At 48.2% G+C, this 17479-nt stretch overlaps 2 protein-coding genes across 2 annotated transcripts in view; one reads left to right on the top strand and one right to left on the bottom strand.

Moving 5' to 3' along the window:
* The window catches only part of COPA (coat protein complex I subunit alpha), a 68099-nt gene extending 60542 nt beyond the window's left edge, over positions 1-7557 (bottom strand). Inside the window, exons 1-2 of the mRNA XM_087703000.1 lie at positions 7443-7557; positions 2063-2176 (exon numbers count right to left, since the gene is read on the bottom strand). Coding sequence (XP_087559126.1) covers positions 2063-2176; positions 7443-7482 — 154 coding nt within the window. The 5' untranslated portion in view covers positions 7483-7557. The remainder of the gene's footprint in view (positions 1-2062; positions 2177-7442) is intronic.
* Positions 7558-7735: 178 nt separating this feature from the next.
* The window catches only part of NCSTN (nicastrin), a 39982-nt gene continuing 30238 nt past the window's right edge, over positions 7736-17479 (top strand). The window contains 6 exon segments of the mRNA XM_087702939.1: positions 7736-7868; positions 11542-11646; positions 12641-12764; positions 14217-14335; positions 14854-14999; positions 16882-17032. Coding sequence (XP_087559065.1) covers positions 7754-7868; positions 11542-11646; positions 12641-12764; positions 14217-14335; positions 14854-14999; positions 16882-17032 — 760 coding nt within the window. The 5' untranslated portion in view covers positions 7736-7753.

Below are 17479 nucleotides of genomic sequence, written 5' to 3'. Positions count from 1 at the left end.
CGGAAGGCTGAGGCAACCTGGAACCTGGTGAGATTCAAACTGCCAAATTGCAGGCAGCCGGCAGAAATAGCCTGTAGTACCACCTTCTGACCACTGCGCCACCAGGGCGCTTTAATGAAATCTACAACTCGATTAGGTGATGTTTGTCCATTGGGTTCATCAGGTTTCGTATTGGGGATTTTACTTTTGTATCTGCCTGGCGTCACTATGAATTAGATGGCCATATAAATTTCCTCCATTAATGAATGAATTTAGAAAAACTATTAAAACTTGGGTTTTTTTAACAAAATCCTGGAGAATATCTATTATAAACAGAACTCTGGTCTGGAGTTAGGTTTTTCACTGGTTTGATCAACTCTGGTTGTCAGTGGTATACCAAAATAACAAAAAACTAAAGTATTTTTATTTATCGATGTTTATACACTGCTCCAATCCATCAGAAATCTGGCTTGCATTCCTTTCTTAGATTACAAATGATTAAATTAAAATATAAAAAGAGATTAAGGCTAAATGCAACAGAAAGTCAAAGTACTAGATGTTACACATAATAACGGCGGCAAGGATTCATTTTGCGCAATATTGGAAGAAAGATAGTATTCCGCCAGAGGGATTAGTAATCCAAAAAATATTTGATTGTGCAGAAATGGACACGCTCACATTGGAGTTAAAGGGAAAGGATGACTTGGAATACTAGGCGGTATGGGAGAATGGTATGAATGGATAGACAATAGAAATAAGAAATGGAAATGAACATAAGGTTAGGACTTTTGGAAATAGAATGTATCAAATATTGATTCTAGTCGTATGAATAATTCAATAGATCTGTTAAATATGTAATAGATGTAAAGAAAAACTGTGCAATAAAAATAAATATGAGAGATAGAGAGAGAGGGAGAGAGAGAGAGAAGAAGAGGAGGAAGAGGAGGAGGAAGAAAAGGACTGTGGGGTCCTTGGTGCTCTCTGAACTGGCTGGTTTTCTTCCAGATGTTTCACTGCCCAACTGAGTATTATCAGTGATGGAAGGGAGTGGGATTTTAGAGGAGGAAGAGGAAGAGGAGGATGACCATGGAGTCTTCGGTGTTCTCTGAACTTGGTTGCTTTCTTGCAGATATTTCATGACCCAACTAGGCAATATTATCTGAACTGGGGGGGTGGTGGTGGTTGGAGAGAGAGAGACAGACAGACAGACAGCAGGAGGAGGAGGAGGAAGAAAAGGACTGTGGGGTCCTTGGTGCTCTCTGAGCTGGGTGGTTTTCTTCCAGATGTTTCATTGCTCAACTGGGTATTATCAGTGATGGAAGGGAGTGGGATTTTAGAAGAGGAGGAGGAGGAGGAAGAAGAAGAAGAAGAAGAAGAAGAAGAAGAGGAGGAGGAGGAGGAGAGGAGGAGGAGGAAAGAAGAAGAAGAAGAAGAGGAGGAGGAGGAGGAGGAGGAGGAGAGGAGGAGGAGGAAAGAAGAACAGGAGGAGGAGATGGAAGAGGAGGAGGGGAAGAAGAGGAGGAGGAGAGGAGGAGGAGAGAAAGAAGAAGAAGAGGAGGAGGAAGAGGAGGACGACTACGGAGTCTTTGGTGCTCTCTGAGCTTGGTTGCTTTCTTGCAGATATTTCATGACCCAACTAAGTAATATTATCTGAACTGGGGGGGGGGGGTGGAGAGAGAGAGCGAGACAGACAGACAGACAGCAGGAGGAGGAGGAAGAGGAGGAAGAAAAGGACTGTGGGGTCCTCGGTGCTCTCTGAGCTGGGTGGTTTTCTTCCAGATGTTTCATTGCCCAACTGGGTATGATCAGTGATGGGAGTGGGATTTTAGAGGACGAAGAGGAGGAAGAGGAGGAGGACTATGGAGTCCTTGTGTTCTCTGAGCTTGGTGGTTTCCTTGCAGACGTTTCACTACCCAACTGAGAGAGAATGTTCAATAACAACAAGAGTTACTGAAAAAAGAAATGGAAGTCACCCATAGCAAAACCCATGCAATGTATTTGCTACGTGGCCAATTTAAGGCAGCCTCTCACCTTTTAAAGGCCAGTGTGCCTGGCTCACACGCGCAGTAGACCCAGCACTTACCATCATGTTCGTCAAATTTGTCAATGAGGGTGCACATCCGATAGTCCCACAGCTGGATCACCCCATTGTGCAAACTCGTGAGGATCCAAGGCCGCTTCGGGTGGAAGCTCAGCCCTGAAAACAGAGGTAAAAACAATATTTGTTACTTGGAAGTCGGCTGCTGTCAACTTATTTTCCACAGAAAACCTGCACAACCATCCTAATCCTTGACTTCGGATTGAAATGGAGCCTTCCCACCAGCCGAAATGTGGGATGGTCGTAACATGAGTCACAAGACTGGGCCCGTTTTAATTACATTTTTTTGCAGCAGTGTTGACTTTACCGCGGTGTCCAAGTGAACCCATTGTTCGCAATGAGCCATTTTTTGGGGGGAAACCGGAAGAAAATGCCAGTTTGGAGCAAAAAACATCACACAGCATAATTATGGAACACTGCAAACCGTGGACATCAGGACTGGGTCAGAAGCACCTTTTTGGGGGGTGGGTTCCATTGCAATTTTGAATGGTCACTGGTCGTTAACCGAGGATAAACGTTTTTTGACAACTTTTCTATGAAAAGAGAGAACAATGGGAGCAGGAGAAGGGTGTCTCTTTGAGTAATGCTTTCAGTAGCTAGCAGCACCTTTGATGAATGATTCTAGTTCAGTGTTTCTCACCCTTGGCAACTTGAAGATGTCCGGACTTCAACTCCCAGAATTCCCCAGCCAGCATCCGCTGGCTGGGGAATTCTTGGAGTTGAAGTCCAGACATCTTCAAGTTGCCAAGGTTGAGAAACATTGTTCTAGTTCTTTGAAATAATAAGCAAAAATGCTAAATTCCAATACAGGTTCAGACAGCGAGAGGTCTTGCGCAACTCTGGACTTTATGTTTTGACCTGTCTATAAAGTGATTTCTTAAAAATCTCGCCTTGTTTTCCATGGGACACCACTCCTTTTAGTTATACATACATAAGGAGATACTAATCTACCTATGCAGACTGGGAAAGCCAAGGGAAATCATCAATACCATAAAAAAAGGGAAAATTGGGATATTTTGGACATGGGATGCGACACCCAGAAAAATATGGTATCCTTCACTTAATCCTCCAGGGAAAGATTGAAGGAAAACGAGGTCCAGGTAGAAGAAGAACGTCATGGCTTCAAAATCGAAGGGACCAGTTTGGACAAAACTCAGCAATGCTTTTTCATGCGGCTGTTGATAAAAACAGGATGGCCAACATGATCGCCAACATCCGATGATGGATATGGTACGAGAAGAAGAATCTACCTTTCCAACTTGGATTCAAATTCTTAACACCAGGTTAAGAAACTTGCCGCTGTTTCCAGCTAACAAACCAACTGTTTAAGTACAGTGTTTCTCAACCTTGGCCACTTGAAGATGTCCGGACTTCAACTCCCAGAATTCCCCAGCCAGCATTCGCTGGCTGGGGACTTCTGGGAGTTGAAGTCCGGACATCTTCAAGTGGCCAAGGTTGAGAAAGACTGCCCTTGACCACCGGAGAGGGTCATCTTAACAGCTCCACGCCTGCCTAATTTCCTCCCGTTCTCCTCCTGTCTGCCTCTTTCTCTCTCTCTCTCCCCTCTCTCTCTCTCCTCGTTCATCCCCCCCACCCCCTCCCCACATGCCAGAGCTGGTTCATTCTGTACGTGTCTCCATTCCCTCTTGATTTGCGTAGCAACCTCAGAAATTTCCCATCCGTTGCTCAGTTCTCTCGCATCAACCCAACGGCGTTACTTGATGCCTTGATTTCTCCTGGAGCAGGTATCTCTGTGGTTCCCCCCTTCCCTTGAATCCGCTTCCCAGGTGGATCCTGGATCTGGGAATCCCTTGTTGGAAGTGCCTCTCTGATACCTTCACCCCACAGTCAACTCTTCCCGTCCTTTTCTCTCCTCCTCTCAATGTCCAAATGTGGCTGGAAGCTCCGTTGCACTTGGCATCCAAGGCCCATCAGCTGCCGCGTTTATCCGTCTTTCCAGCCTCATTCTCCAGGGGATGAAGCCTCACTTGAGCCTTCCCTTTCCCGGTCGCAGGAGTTGGTGAATCTCGAGTCCGCTTAGGGCTCCTTTCCCCCCCAGACAGAGCTTCCTTAGAGCCACTCGGCCTGCGATGCCTTTTCTCCATTGTCTGCCCGGCTCAGAAAGCAAATGGGCATTTCCTTCCGTCCTTCGCTGCTTTTGTCTTTAGTTATTAACGTGGTCTCTGCTTCCTCTGCCCCACAAATTCCCTCTCCTGCCCCAAGGTCTAAGGAAGAAGAATTTATCTCCCGGAGCTGTGGAGTCCGAGGTTCGAGGCATCACTGGCGTGGACCTTTTTGGCACCACGGACGCTGTGGTGAAGCATGTCCTTGAGGTACTCTGGGGTTGGGGGTGGGTGGGTAAATGAGGAGGAGGAGGAGGAAGGCTCTCTTCTGTTAGAATTGTCTGTCTGTCTGTCTGTCTATCTACCTACCTACCTATCAATCTATCATCTATCTAACTATCATCTATCTATCTATCTATCTATCTATCTATCTATCTATCTCTCTCTCTCTCTCTATCTATCTATCTATCTATCTATCTATATCTATCCTATCTTCCATCTCTTTCCTATCTCTATCTATCTATCTATCTATCTATCTATCTATCTATCTATCTATCTATCTATCTATCTAACTATTTATCTATCATCTACCTACCTACCAACCTACCTACCTAGCTATATCTATCTATTTATCTATCTATCTATCTATCTATCTATCTATCTATCTATCTATCTATCTATCTAACTATTTATCTATCATCTACCTACCTACCAACCTACCTACCTAGCTATATCTATCTATTTATCTATCTATCTATCTATCTATCATTATCTATCTATCTATCTATCTATCTATCTATCTATCTATCTATCTATCTATCTATCCATCCATCCATCCATCCTTCTATCTCTCTCTCTCTCTCTCTCTCTATCTATCTCTCTATCTATCTATCTATCTATCCATCCATCCTTCTATCTCTCTCTCTCTCTATATATATATATCTCTATCTATCTATTCGCTGGCTGGGGAATTCTGGGAGTTGAAGTCCGGACATCTTCAAGTGGCCAAGGTTGAGAAACACTGGTTTAGTAGCTCAATTTTTCCCTGGCATTTCCTATAATCCGTGACGAGTCTTGGCTGAGGTTGAGTTCCCACGGCACGGGTCAGTATAGTTTGTGAATCCAGTCGATGAGAATTCTATAACTCTCCAAGCTTGGCTTGGCAATCAAAATCACTCATTGTGCCATCCTGTGAGAGCCACTGGCAGTTCCAAGGTCATGGAATGCCCACCAAGCCAGGGATGGTTACCAAAGCAATCTGCCTGGATGTAATTGGACAGTGACAGATAACTAAGGGGGGGGGGGGGGAATGGAAAAGTGAAGGCTTTGAGCAGGAACCTTCAGAGCCGAGGTGGCGCAGTGGTTTAAATGCAGCACTGCAGGCTACTTCAGCTGACTGTTAGCTGCAGTTCGGTGGTTCAAATCTCACCGGCTCAGGGTTGACCCAGCGTTCCATCCTTCCGAGGTGGGTAAAATGAGGACCCGGATTGTTGTTGGGGGCAATATGCTGACTCTGTAAACCGCTTAGAGAGGGCTGAAAGCCCTATGAAGCGGGATATAAGTCTAACTGCTATTGCTATAGATTCGGCTTTGCTATGCTGTCACCAATTTCCTTAGTCAAAGTATACTCTTTGTAGCAGATACATTTGATGCCCCAACCCCCGTAACTCTGAATCTGCTTTGACACCTGGGGAAGCAGGAACACTTTATTGCTTTCATGTTTTTAACTGCCTTAAGGTTGTACAGTTTTGCCATCGTAAGCTGCCCCATCAGAGGCAATAGACATTGAGAAAAATAAAGGTTTTACCATGCTGCACATTTATTCAATCAATATGGCCCAAAAGCAACATTTTGGCCTTGGGAAACTCAACCAAGAATGGGGCCTCCTGACTACGAAACCTTCCTCCCACAAAATCTTTCTATGCAGGAAACTTAAAAGAGGTTTCCAGTCCTCTGTAAAAGCTCCTTTAGATGGATTTTGAGGCTTTGTTGCAGCTGCCCTTCTGTGGGGCAATGGGGGGATTTAAACAGAATAACCCAGTGTTTCTCAAGCCCTGAAAGATGGGGGCACTGAAACTCCCAGAATTCCCCCAGCCAGCTGCCTGGGTGATTCTGGGAGTTGTAGTTCACACAACCTAAGGCAGTGATGGCGAACCTATGACACGTGTGTCAGTGCTGACACGCGTAGCCATTTGGGGTGACACGCACAGGATATCATGCGATTCATCCTCGGCTCCTGCACGGCCGCCGAGGATGAAAGAATCTGTGCTGGAGGAACGGGGGGGCGGGACGTGTGATCTCCCCCGCCCACACTCACTTACTGTATCGCCGCCGCCCCTTTCTGAGCGCAGGGGCTGCTGGTAAGGCGTGCGTGCCGTGCGCACACACGTCATCAGCGCGGCGAGGGAGGACCTGCAGGAGAGGAGCGCAGGAACAGTGCGCGCCTCTCTCCAGTCAGGCCGGCACAGAGAGTCTACTCCTGGGACTGTCGGTTACGACCGCACCACAGCAGGGAACAGCGGAGTGCCAACGGGAACTGTGAGCGCCATTAGCAGCAACTATAAATTGCGCAAAATTATGTTTTTGTCAAAGTGACACACAATGCGAGTTATGCTCGATTTTTTGCCGATTTTTGACACACCACGCCAAAAAGGTTGCCCATCACTGACCTAAGGCATGGAGGCTTGGGGATTCTGGGACTTGTAGTCCACCCAACCTAAGGCATGAAGGCTAGGGGATTCTGGGACTTGTAGTCCACCCATCTTAAGGCATGCAGGCTAGGGGATTCTGGGACTTGTAGTCCACCCAACCTAAGGCATGGAGGCTAGGGGATTCTGGGACTTGTAGTCCACCCAACCTAAGGCATGGAGGCTAGGGGATTCTGGGACTTGTAGTCCACCCATCTTAAGGCATGGAGGCTAGGCAATTCTGGGACTTGTAGTCCACCCATCTTAAGGCATGGAGGCTAGGGGATTCTGGGACTTGTAGTCCACCCAACCTAAGGCATGGAGGCTAGGGGATTCTGGGACTTGTAGTCCACCCATCTTAAGGCATGCAGGCTAGGGGATTCTGGGACTTGTAGTCCACTTATCTTCAAACCCTGGCATACCCAAAGATAAAAGGAGAGTGCTAACTCAACCGGCGTCTTCTGCTTCAAAGACACCGGAGCAGGGTTGACCCCCTCCCGCAGGGCCCTGATTGGGACCCCCTAGCGGTTTTCCAAGCCAGCCCAGACCCCCGCCCTCAGCCTCGATGCTCCCGTCCTAACGCTGCTCAGGCCGCCCCACGGGCGCTCGGCCTACCTTTCACGCGGGCCGATTTGGTCTCGAACTTGGTGAGCATCTCCGCAGCGCCCCGTCGCCTCCTCAGCCGCCGCCTCCACGTCACCGCTAACCGGGACGGCACCCACTCCACCACTTCCGCTTCCGGCCAGGGATCAGCGAGAGGGGAAAGAGCGACGCGGTTCTGCGCCCCCTGGAGGAAGGAGGAGGAAGGAGACGTCAAGCCGACGCTCTTCTCGCGGTAACCGGAAAGGACCGCCGCCCGGGATCATAGACAGCCGCCTGCCGCCCTAGAGAGCCTGCTCGGAGAGGAAGCGGAAGTTGCCGGCAAGATGGCGGCTGTTGAAGAGGAGGAGGAAGCGGCCCCTTGCAGCGGCCGGAGGATGAGGGCGGCGACGGCGGGGCTGTGGCTCCTTCGCGGGGTCGTCTTCTGCGCCCTGGCGCCCGGTGAGGCCCGGGGGGCTGCGATATGGGCCTGGGGGGACGGAATGTGGGACCCGGGGCAGAGCGTCGACCCCAAACAGTTGCCCTATGGAGGGTTTGGACTCCAACTCCCATGAGGCCCAGCCAGCCCGGCCCGGTCTAGCTGTTGAACAAGCCTACAAGGCCTTGATCTAGGGGGCAAACGGGGACTCTCTCTCTCTCTCTCTCTCGCAGGGCTGTTGTGTGGGCGGGGGGGAAAGGGGGAGTATTCGGTATATTTACACCTTCAGGTACTTATAAAGTTCATAAGATGGGAAAAGGTTCTGATGGCTGACAGGCCGGATAGAAAGAAAATGGATGGATAGATGATGGACAGACAGACGGAGGATAGATTCCATCGATAATCTGAGAGATAAAAAGATGATAGTGATAGATAGTTAAGGAAGGTAGCCAGGTTGATAGATTTGGTAAACAGATAACTAATACATAGATCAGTGTTTCTCAACCTTGGCAACTTGAAGATGTCTGGACTTCAACTCCCAGAATTCCCCAGCCAGCGAATGCTGGCTGGGGAATTCTGGGAGTTGAAGTCCGGACATCTTCAAGTAGCCAAGGTTGAGAAACACTGCTCTAGATTGTTTTATTTGGTTTCCTAGAATGGTTTTGATTGCTTATTTAGTATCCTATGACTATCACCAAGTGTTGCATCTTGTGATTCTTGATGAATGCGTTTCTTATGCAGCAGAGGCAAATGCCTTGTGTGTCCAGTCACAAAGAATTCGCTGGCTGGGGAATTCTGGGAGTTGAAGTCCAGACATCTTCAAGTAGCCAAGGTTGAGAAACACTGACATAGATGGTAAATCATAGATAACAGAGAGAGAGAGAGAGGTGTTAGAGATGATACATAAGAGTAGATAGGAGATGGATGGATGATAGATAGATAATTGGTGGATAGACAGATAGATAATGGGTGGATGGATGTAGATAGTGGATGGATAGATAATGGATGGATGGATAGATAGAGGATAGATAGATAGATAGATAGATAGATAGATAGATAGATAGATAGATAGATAGATGATAGATAGTGGGTGGATAGCAATAGCAATAGCAATAGCAGTAGACTTATATACCGCTTCATAGGCCTTTCAGGCCTCTCTAAGCGGTTTACAGAGAGTCAGCATATTGCCCCCAACAATCTGGGTCCTCATTTTACCCACCTCGGAAGGATGGAAGGCTGAGTCAACCCTGAGCCGGTGAGATTTGAACCGCTGACCTGCTGATCTAGCAGTAGCCTGCAGTGCTGCTTTTTAACCACTGCGCCACCTTGGCTCCTGGATGGATAGAGGATGGATAGATAGATAGATAGAGAAGATAGATAGATAGATAGATAGATAGATAGATAGATAGATAGATAGATAATGATAGATAGTGAATGGATGGATAGAGGATGGATAGATAGGTGGTAGAGAGGTTTTAGAGATGGTAGATAAGAGTAGGTAGATAGGTAAGTAGATAGGTAAGTCCAGCCAGTAGATAGCTCTGCTGGCTGGAGAATTCTGGGAGTTGAAGTCCACAAGTCTTAAAGTTGCCAAGTTTGGGAACCACTGTATTACTTGAATTACTAATAAAGATGGGATAAAAACAGTAGACTTTAGCAGTGCCCCCTCCTCTTTTTTTTCTTTTTTCTTTGCTTTTGGGGTCCAGATTTGCTGCTGTATTTACAAACCGTCTCCGTGCAACATGTGGACTTTTACTGAGTTTATAAACAAGTTTTTAATATGATGTTTATTATTGTTATTACATCCTTTCTTCCCAGGAGTTTACTGTGATGTAATATGGAGGTGATGATTGTTGATTAGCATCACCTCCATTTCTATTTATCATCATAAAGACCCAGTGGGGTCGAGGAGAAGTTTCCTAGCTTCCGTATCGTAGGGAAGTACATTTTCTCTTAGGGGGAAGATAAAGGAAAATTGGTTGAGCACAAACTTGTATCTTGGTAACAGACTGAGGTTTAGCTTTCTGTTTTAGTAAAGAGATGGCCTTAATGCTGTAAGTAGAATGTAAATAGTGAGTCTTAATACTGTGCTTAATACTCTAAGTAGAATGTAAATAATGAGGAAAAAGCACCTGGTGTGAGTTACAACTTGCACAACTTGGAGTATTTGTACTGTACTCTGTTGTTTTGATACATGCATTCAGTCATGGAGAACATTCCAGGGAAGCATTTCTCCCCTCCGGTTAAGTTCTAGTTTTATGCTTCCAATCTTGGCAAAATCTCAGAAATCTTTGTTGCTCAATTTGGAGGGTTACAAGACAAGATTTCAGGTTCTGCTTAATGGTCGACTTAAAGCCCAAATCTCCCTTATCCAAATGAGAGCAACTCACGATTTATGAGGAACATAGTGGCTCAGTGGTTGAGAAAGGTCGGTGGTTCGGATCCCTAGCGCCGCGTAATGGAGTGAGCTCCCGTGACTTGTCCCAGCTTCTGCCAACCTAGCAGTTCGAAAGCAGGTAAAAAATGCAAGTAGAAAAATAGGAGCCACCTTTGGTGGGAAGGGAACAGCGTTCCGTGCTCCTTCGGCGTTGAGTCATGCCGGGCACATGACCACGGAGACGTCTTCAGCTTTGAAACGGCTTTGAAACGAAGATGAGCACCGCCCCCTAGAGTCGGAAAAGACTAGCACATATGCGTGAGGGGAACCTTTACTTTTAATGATTTATGCTGGTGATCGGGAGGCCCTTCAGACAGTCACTCACACCCTTGTGACCTCAAGACTGGATTATTGTAATGCGCTCTACATGGGGCTGCCCTTGAAGAGTGTTCGAAGACTCCAATTAGTCCAGAATGCAGCCGCGCGAGCGATTGTGGGTGCACCAAGGTACACCCACGTTACACCTATCCTCCGCGAGCTGCACTGGCTACCTATTAGTCTCCGAATCCGCTTCAAGGTGCTGGTCGCTACCTATAAAGCCCTACATGGCATCGGACCTGGGTACCTGAGAGACTGCCTCCTGCCAATTACCTCTCTCAGACCAATTAGATCGCACAGGTTGGGTCTCCTCCGGATTCCATCTGCCACCCAATGTCGGCTGGCGACACCCCAGGGGAGAGCCTTCTCTGTTGCAGTTCCAGCCCTCTGAAACGAGCTCCGGACCCTTACTACCTTCCCGGCCTTCCACAAAGCCACCAAGTCCTGGCTGTTCCGGCAGGCTGGGGGGAGCTGAGAAGCATCTACCTCCATAGAAATTGTGAATGTTGGTTTTGTTATTAATATGTTGCCTTTGTCTCGTTCCCCCCTTTCCCTTGTCTTTTGTGAGCCGCCCGGAGTCCTCCGGGAGTGGGCGGCATACAAGACAAACAAACAAACAAACAAACAAATAAATATTTTTCTTTACATGGCTGTCCTATTCCTCCCCCCCCCCCCCCCCAACCTAGACCTTTCCTTCCACCCTTCCTGCTTCAAACTCTCTAAGGAATGGAGGTTGGGCTTCGGGTAATTAGGGTGAGGCATTGGACTTTGTTTTTAGCTGCCGTAAATTCTGGCCTTTGAAATCCACCAAGCCTGCGTGAACTCTTGCTCGATCTCGTCTGTCTTGCCAGCACCAGAGCAGGATATCCCTATTTTCCGGGCCCTTTTTTTCCTTTTGCTAAAAAAAGAAAATCCTACTAAATCCCTCACTTTTTGTGCAGGTTCAGGCTGGTGCAACTCTGTGGAGAAGAAAATCTACATCCCGCTGAACAACACGGCCACCTGCGTCCGTCTCCTGAATGCCACTCATCAAATAGGTTGCCAGTGTGAGTGCTGGGTTGAAGGGGGGGGGGACACTGCCAATCCCCCATGTCTAGTAAATAGGCCAGGCAGGTGTGGGCCACAGGTAGGCTACCTGCAGCTCCCAACCCCTTTTGATTGGTCCTCGGAGCCCCCTACGTCATGCCAACCCAGGTCCAAAACACAGGCGATGTATGACAGCAGTGCTTCTATTCCAGTGTTTCTCAACCTTGGCAACTTGAAGATGTCTGGACTTCAACTTCCAGAATTCTGGGAGTTGAAGTCCAGACATCTTCAAGTTGCCAAGGTTGAGAAACACTGTTCTATTCCCTTTTTATGAACTTTCTTGCCATGGTTGTTAAGTGAATCACTGCAGTTGTTAAGTTAGTGGCTTGGTTGTTAAGTGTATTTCTCTCTCTCTATCCCTCTACCTACCTACACTCCCTCTCTCCCTACCTACCTACTGTATTTCTCTCTCTATATTTCTCTCTATCCCTTTATCTACCTAACTACTCTCTCCCTCCCCGCTATCTACTCTATTTCTCTCTCTTTCTCTCCCTGTCTATCCCTCTATCTACCTGCCTACTTTTTTTTTTTAATTTGCCTCTTCAAAACCTTGGTGCGTTTTATACTCCGAAAAATATGGTAGCTTTGTCTTAATAGCTGCAGAAGCTAAAGGCGGCTATTTTATACCCTTTGCCCCTAAATGGGGTCAATTGGCCAAACTTGGGGAGAATGCCATGGGAGGAGGGGGTGATACCTGAGTGCCTTAGCCTTGCTAAGACCCTGAAGAAGAGGTCTCGCCATCCTGAAAGGGCCATAAAACCTGTTCTGGAAGGAGGGAGCTGCTGGTGTAGAGCAGCATTGGCTGGGGAATTCTGGGAGTTGAAGTCCAGACATCTTCAAGTGGCCAAGGTTGAGAAACACTGGTTTAGAGGCTGCTGGTTGTGGATGTGGGGTGTGTAATTTGTCATTCTCTTCCCCCCCCCCCCAATGTCCTGGGCCTCTCTATCGTCACAGCCTCTATGTTGGGAGACACGGGGGTCATTCACGTGGCAGAGAAAGAGTCTGACCTGAACTGGGTGCTGTCAGATGGCCGCCACCCCCCTTACATGGTCCTGCTGGATGGGAAACTTTTTACAGGGTAAGTGGGAATTTTCCTCTCCCCACCCACCCCTCAAAAAAAAAAAGCATTCTGGGAAGAAGGAATTTTCTTCTTTTCCCTGAATCTGCAGCTGGCCAGATGCTCTTCTGGTACCTGGTGACCAAACACATTGTTTGACGTTAGCCCCAGGAGATCCTTGCCCCAGCTGTAAAGAAAAACACGGCACCTGCGGCTTTGCTTGAAGAGTTCCCGCCTCTGTTTCCCTCCTTGTCCAAGCAGAGGCCGGCTAGAATCGCGTGCGGTGAGTGAGCCCGGCTCTCTCGCTTCCTTAGCTGGGCTCTGCCACACTTGTGGTGTGAATACAAGCCATGAATCTGGGCTTGGCGTCGCTGAAGAGTTGCATTCAGCCGCTGCCCTTTCGGGATGCAGCCGAGACAAGATACAAGCTGTCCTTGCTTCTGTGTCCACATTTGGGGGCCAGAATTTCCACTGCTAAGCCAGGCAGTCATAAAGTGAGCCGCCTCCAATTTTGCCACCGTTGTTAAACAAACTGCTGTGGTTGTTAAGCAGGTCACAAGGTCATTAAGCGAATCCATTCCCCTCCATTGACTTTGTCGTTGGAAGCCAGCTGGGAAGGTCGCAAGTGGGGATCACGTGACACACACACGCACACACATACACCCTGGGATGCTGCCTTGAATGCCTGCTGGTTGCCAGGCGCCCAGATTCTGACCAGGTGACCCTGGGCAATGCCACGAAGGCCGTAAGCGGGAAAAGCGCCTCTGCAGGCGTCCCTCGACTTACGACCACAATCGAGCCCAACATTTCTGCTGTCTAACAAGACAACCGGCATAAATACACACCAGTTGCCAAGCGCCCGAATTTGAATCGGGTGACCGTAGGGGGAATGCTGCGATGGTCGTAAGTGTGACAAATGGCCATAAGTCACTTTTTTCACGGCTGTTGTGACATAGAAGGGTCACTAAACAAAGGGTCGTAAGTCGAGGACTACCTGTCTGGGCCGTCATTTCTCTCTTCTGGGCCAAAGTCATTTGAAAACCTGTCATTTATTCCACGTTTATGGAAAACAATCCTGCATTATTATACTGTGTTTCATTCCCTTGGAGCTCGAGTAGTCGATAAATACAGGCAGTCCTCGAGTTACGACTACAATCAAGCCCAACGTCCCTGTTGCTAAGTGAGGTGATTTTTTTTTAGTGAACTTAGTCCCATTTGATGACTTTTCTCGCCACCGTTGTTAAGTGAGTCACTGCAGTTGTTCAGCTAGTAACACGGTTGTAAAGCGAATCTGGCTTCCCCGTTGACTCTCCTTGTGGCCAAGTTACGTGAATTTAGATGCCGCAAAAGTGAAAAACAGTCGTAAGTCCCCTTTTCCCCAGTGCTGTTGTACCTTTGAATGGTCACTAAATGAAACTGTTGTAAGTCGAGGACTACAGTGATACGTTTTTCACAAGGCGTCTCTTTTGACAGACCGGTGATGGAGAAGCTGAAGGGCAGCTCTCGGATTGCAGGCGTGGCAGTGGCCGTCTCCAAGACCAGGCCGGCCGAAGGGTTTTCCCCGGCTCTGCAGTGCCCCAATGACGGTTACGGTGAGGATGAAGCCGGCTTCGGCCTCTGTGGGCCCTTCCAGCCTCACGGCTCCTTCCCTTGGGTGGGCTGCGTGCAGGCTGACCCCAGACCCCACTCAACGGGAGCAGAACATTTCAGATAATGGACTCTAAATGTTTCTTTCAGTGGACCTTCTTTAAACGATACGATTAGGTTAGACTAGATTAACAGTTGGAAGGGGCCTTGTAGGTCATCTAGTCCAACCCCCCTCAAAGCAGGACACCCTACACCATTTCTTAGATAAATAGATAGATAGATGATAGATAGATAGATAGATAGATAGATAGATAGATAGATAGATTGCCCTCCCCCTCCCTGTTATACAAAGTTATGTTATTAATATTAAAACCAATAATAATAAAAAATATTATATAAAAGACATAAAATCATAGCAGAAGAAAGCAAAGATCGGCCGAAGAGCAGGGGTTTTATCCCTCCTTGTCCTGGAAGAGGCCTCCGTGGATTAACCCCTCCTCTGCCCCTCCTCTCCTTCCTCCAGGGGTCTACAACAGCAGCTACGGCCCAGAGTTCGCCCACTGCAGCGTCACCAAGTGGAACAGCCTGGGGAACAGCCTCTCCTACCTGGACTTTGGCTTCCCCATCTTCCTCCTTCAGGATGGCAACGAAACCGAGGTTATCAAGCAGGTAATGGGTTTCACTGAAGCTCTGCCGCCCTTCCCTCTGCGGCAGGAGGGACGGGGGAATATTTTAAAGCACGCAATGAAAGTATCAGAGTTACCATTAGGTCGTCCTCAATTTAACGTTTGTTTAGGCACTGTTTGAAGTTACAATGGGCCGTGGTGGCGCAGTGGTCAGAGTGCGGTACTGCAGGCTACTTCTGCTGCCTGCAATTTGGCACATTAAATCTCACCAGGTTGACTCAGCCTTCCACCCTTCCGAGGTGGGAAAAAGGAGGACCCAGATTGTTGGGAGCAAGAGGCTGACTCTGTAAACCCCCTAGAGAAGGCTGTAAAAAGCACCGTAAGTCTTAAGAGGTAGGTAGGTAGGTAGGTAGGTAGGTAGGTAGGTAGGTAGGTAGGTAGGAAGGAAGGAAGGAAGGAAGGAAGGAAGGAAGGAAGGAAGGAAGGAAGGAAGGAAGGAAGGATCATGATAGCACAGTGGTGAGAATGCAGTATTTCAGAGTGACACTGTCCACTGCCAGCAGTTCTGAAGTGGGTCAAATGTGGACCCAGATTGTTGGGGGCAAGAAGCTAACTGTAAACCGCTTAGAGAGGGCTGTAAAAGCGAAGCAGGATAGAAGTCTGAGTGCTATTGCTATTCCTTTCCTTCCTTCCTTCCGTCTGTCCATCCATCCATGGTGCACAATGGTTAAAATGCACTACTGCAGGCTAATTTTGCAGACTGCCAAGCAGTTCGATTCTCACTGGCTCAGGGTTGACTCAGCCTTCCATCCTTCCGAGGTGGGTGAAATGAGGACCCAGATTGTTGGGGGCAAGAGGCTGACTCTGTAAACCGCTTAGAGAGGGCTGTAAAAGCACTGTGAAGCAGGATATAAGTCTAGGGGTTATTGCTATCTTCCTTCCTTCCTTCTTCCTAAAGGTCGACTCAGCCTTCCCTCTTTCCGAGGTGGGTCAAATGGGGACCTGGATTGTTGGGGGCAAGAGGCTGACTCTGTAAACTGCTTAGAGAGGGGTGTAAAAGCGAAGCAGGATAGAAGTCTGAGTGCTATTGCTATTCCTTTCCTTCTTTCCTTCCTTCCTTCCTTCCTTCCTTCCTTCCTTCCTTCCTTCCTTCCTTCCTTCCTTCCTTCCATCCATCCATGGTGCACAATGGTTAAAATGCACTACTGCAGGCTAATTTTGCAGACTGCCAAGCAGTTCGATTCTCACTGGCTCAAGGTTCACTCAGCCTTCCCTCCTTCCGAGGTGGGTAAAACGAGGACCCAGATTGTTGGGGGCAAGAAGCTGACTCTGTAAACCGCTTAGAGAGGGCTGTAAAAGCACTGCGAAGCAGGATATAAGTCTAGGGGTTATTGCTATCTTCCTTCCTTCCTTCTTCCTAAAGGTCGACTCAGCCTTCCGTCCTTCCGAGGTGGGTCAAATGGGGACCCGGATTGTTGGGGGAAAGAGGCTGACTCTAAACCACTCAGAGAGGGCTGTGAAGTGGGATATAAGTCTAAGGGCTATTGTTAACAACAGCACTGAAAGAAGTGACTTACGGCCATTTTTCACACTTAACAACCATTGCAGTATCCCCCGCGGTCACACGATCACAATTCAGAAGCTTGTCTGCCGACTCACGTTTATGACGGTGGAGTTACATGATCCCCTTTTGCAACCTTCTGGCAAGTAAAGTCAATGGGGGGAGCCAGATTCACTTAACAACCGTGTTGCCAACTTAACCGCGGCAGAGATTCACTTAACGACCGAGGCAAGGGAGGCTGCGGAATAGGGCCAAGCTCAACCACGGTCTCGCTTAGCAACGTTAGGCTCAACTGTGGGTCGTAAACCGTGGACTGATATTTAGCTGCCTTTTTCTACAAAACTCTTCCCTGCTTGCTTCTTAGTGCTACCGGAATTACAACACGCCTCAGAACGGCTCTGGGCCGGAATACCCGCTCTGCGCCATGCAGCTCTCCTCCCACATGCACGCCGTCACCAGCACCGTCACTTGTATGCGCCGCAGTCTCATTCAGAGCACTTTCAGCCTCAACCCAGGTGAGCCCCGGGAGGGTTGGGGGTTGGGGCAGCCAGTCCTGGCCCAGAACTCAAGGCAAGGATGCCCAGCCTTCCTGGCACCAAGGGCGGCCCTCGCACCCCTGCGCTGAGCTCCCTACAGGGAGGGGGGGAAGCTCAGGCACCAAGAGACTTTAGCAATCTTCCAATTGAACACTTTAATATATATATATTTATTTATTTTTATAGAACCAATCCATTAGCCATTAGTGCAGTGTTTCTCAACCTTGGCGACTTTAAGTCCTGTGGACTTCCTTCTCTCATACCCCTCTACACCTACTTCCCCTCCCCCTCTATCTAACCCTAACCCTATCACTCCCTCTCTTAATCCATTCCCTCCCTTCCTTCTCCTCCTCCTCTCTCTCACCCTCTCCACCCTCCTCCTTCTTTCACTCAGCTCCTCCCTTCGGTATACTTCTATTACCCTCC

This window comes from Thamnophis sirtalis, unplaced genomic scaffold, assembly GCF_051295495.1.
Source record: "Thamnophis sirtalis isolate CommonGarterSnake01/CBP01778 unplaced genomic scaffold, rThaSir2_p1.2 scaffold_18, whole genome shotgun sequence".
Classification (NCBI taxonomy): domain Eukaryota; kingdom Metazoa; phylum Chordata; class Lepidosauria; order Squamata; family Natricidae; genus Thamnophis; species Thamnophis sirtalis.
Note: the sequence above shows the minus strand (reverse complement) of the source record. Positions and strands in the feature narration are given on the sequence as shown.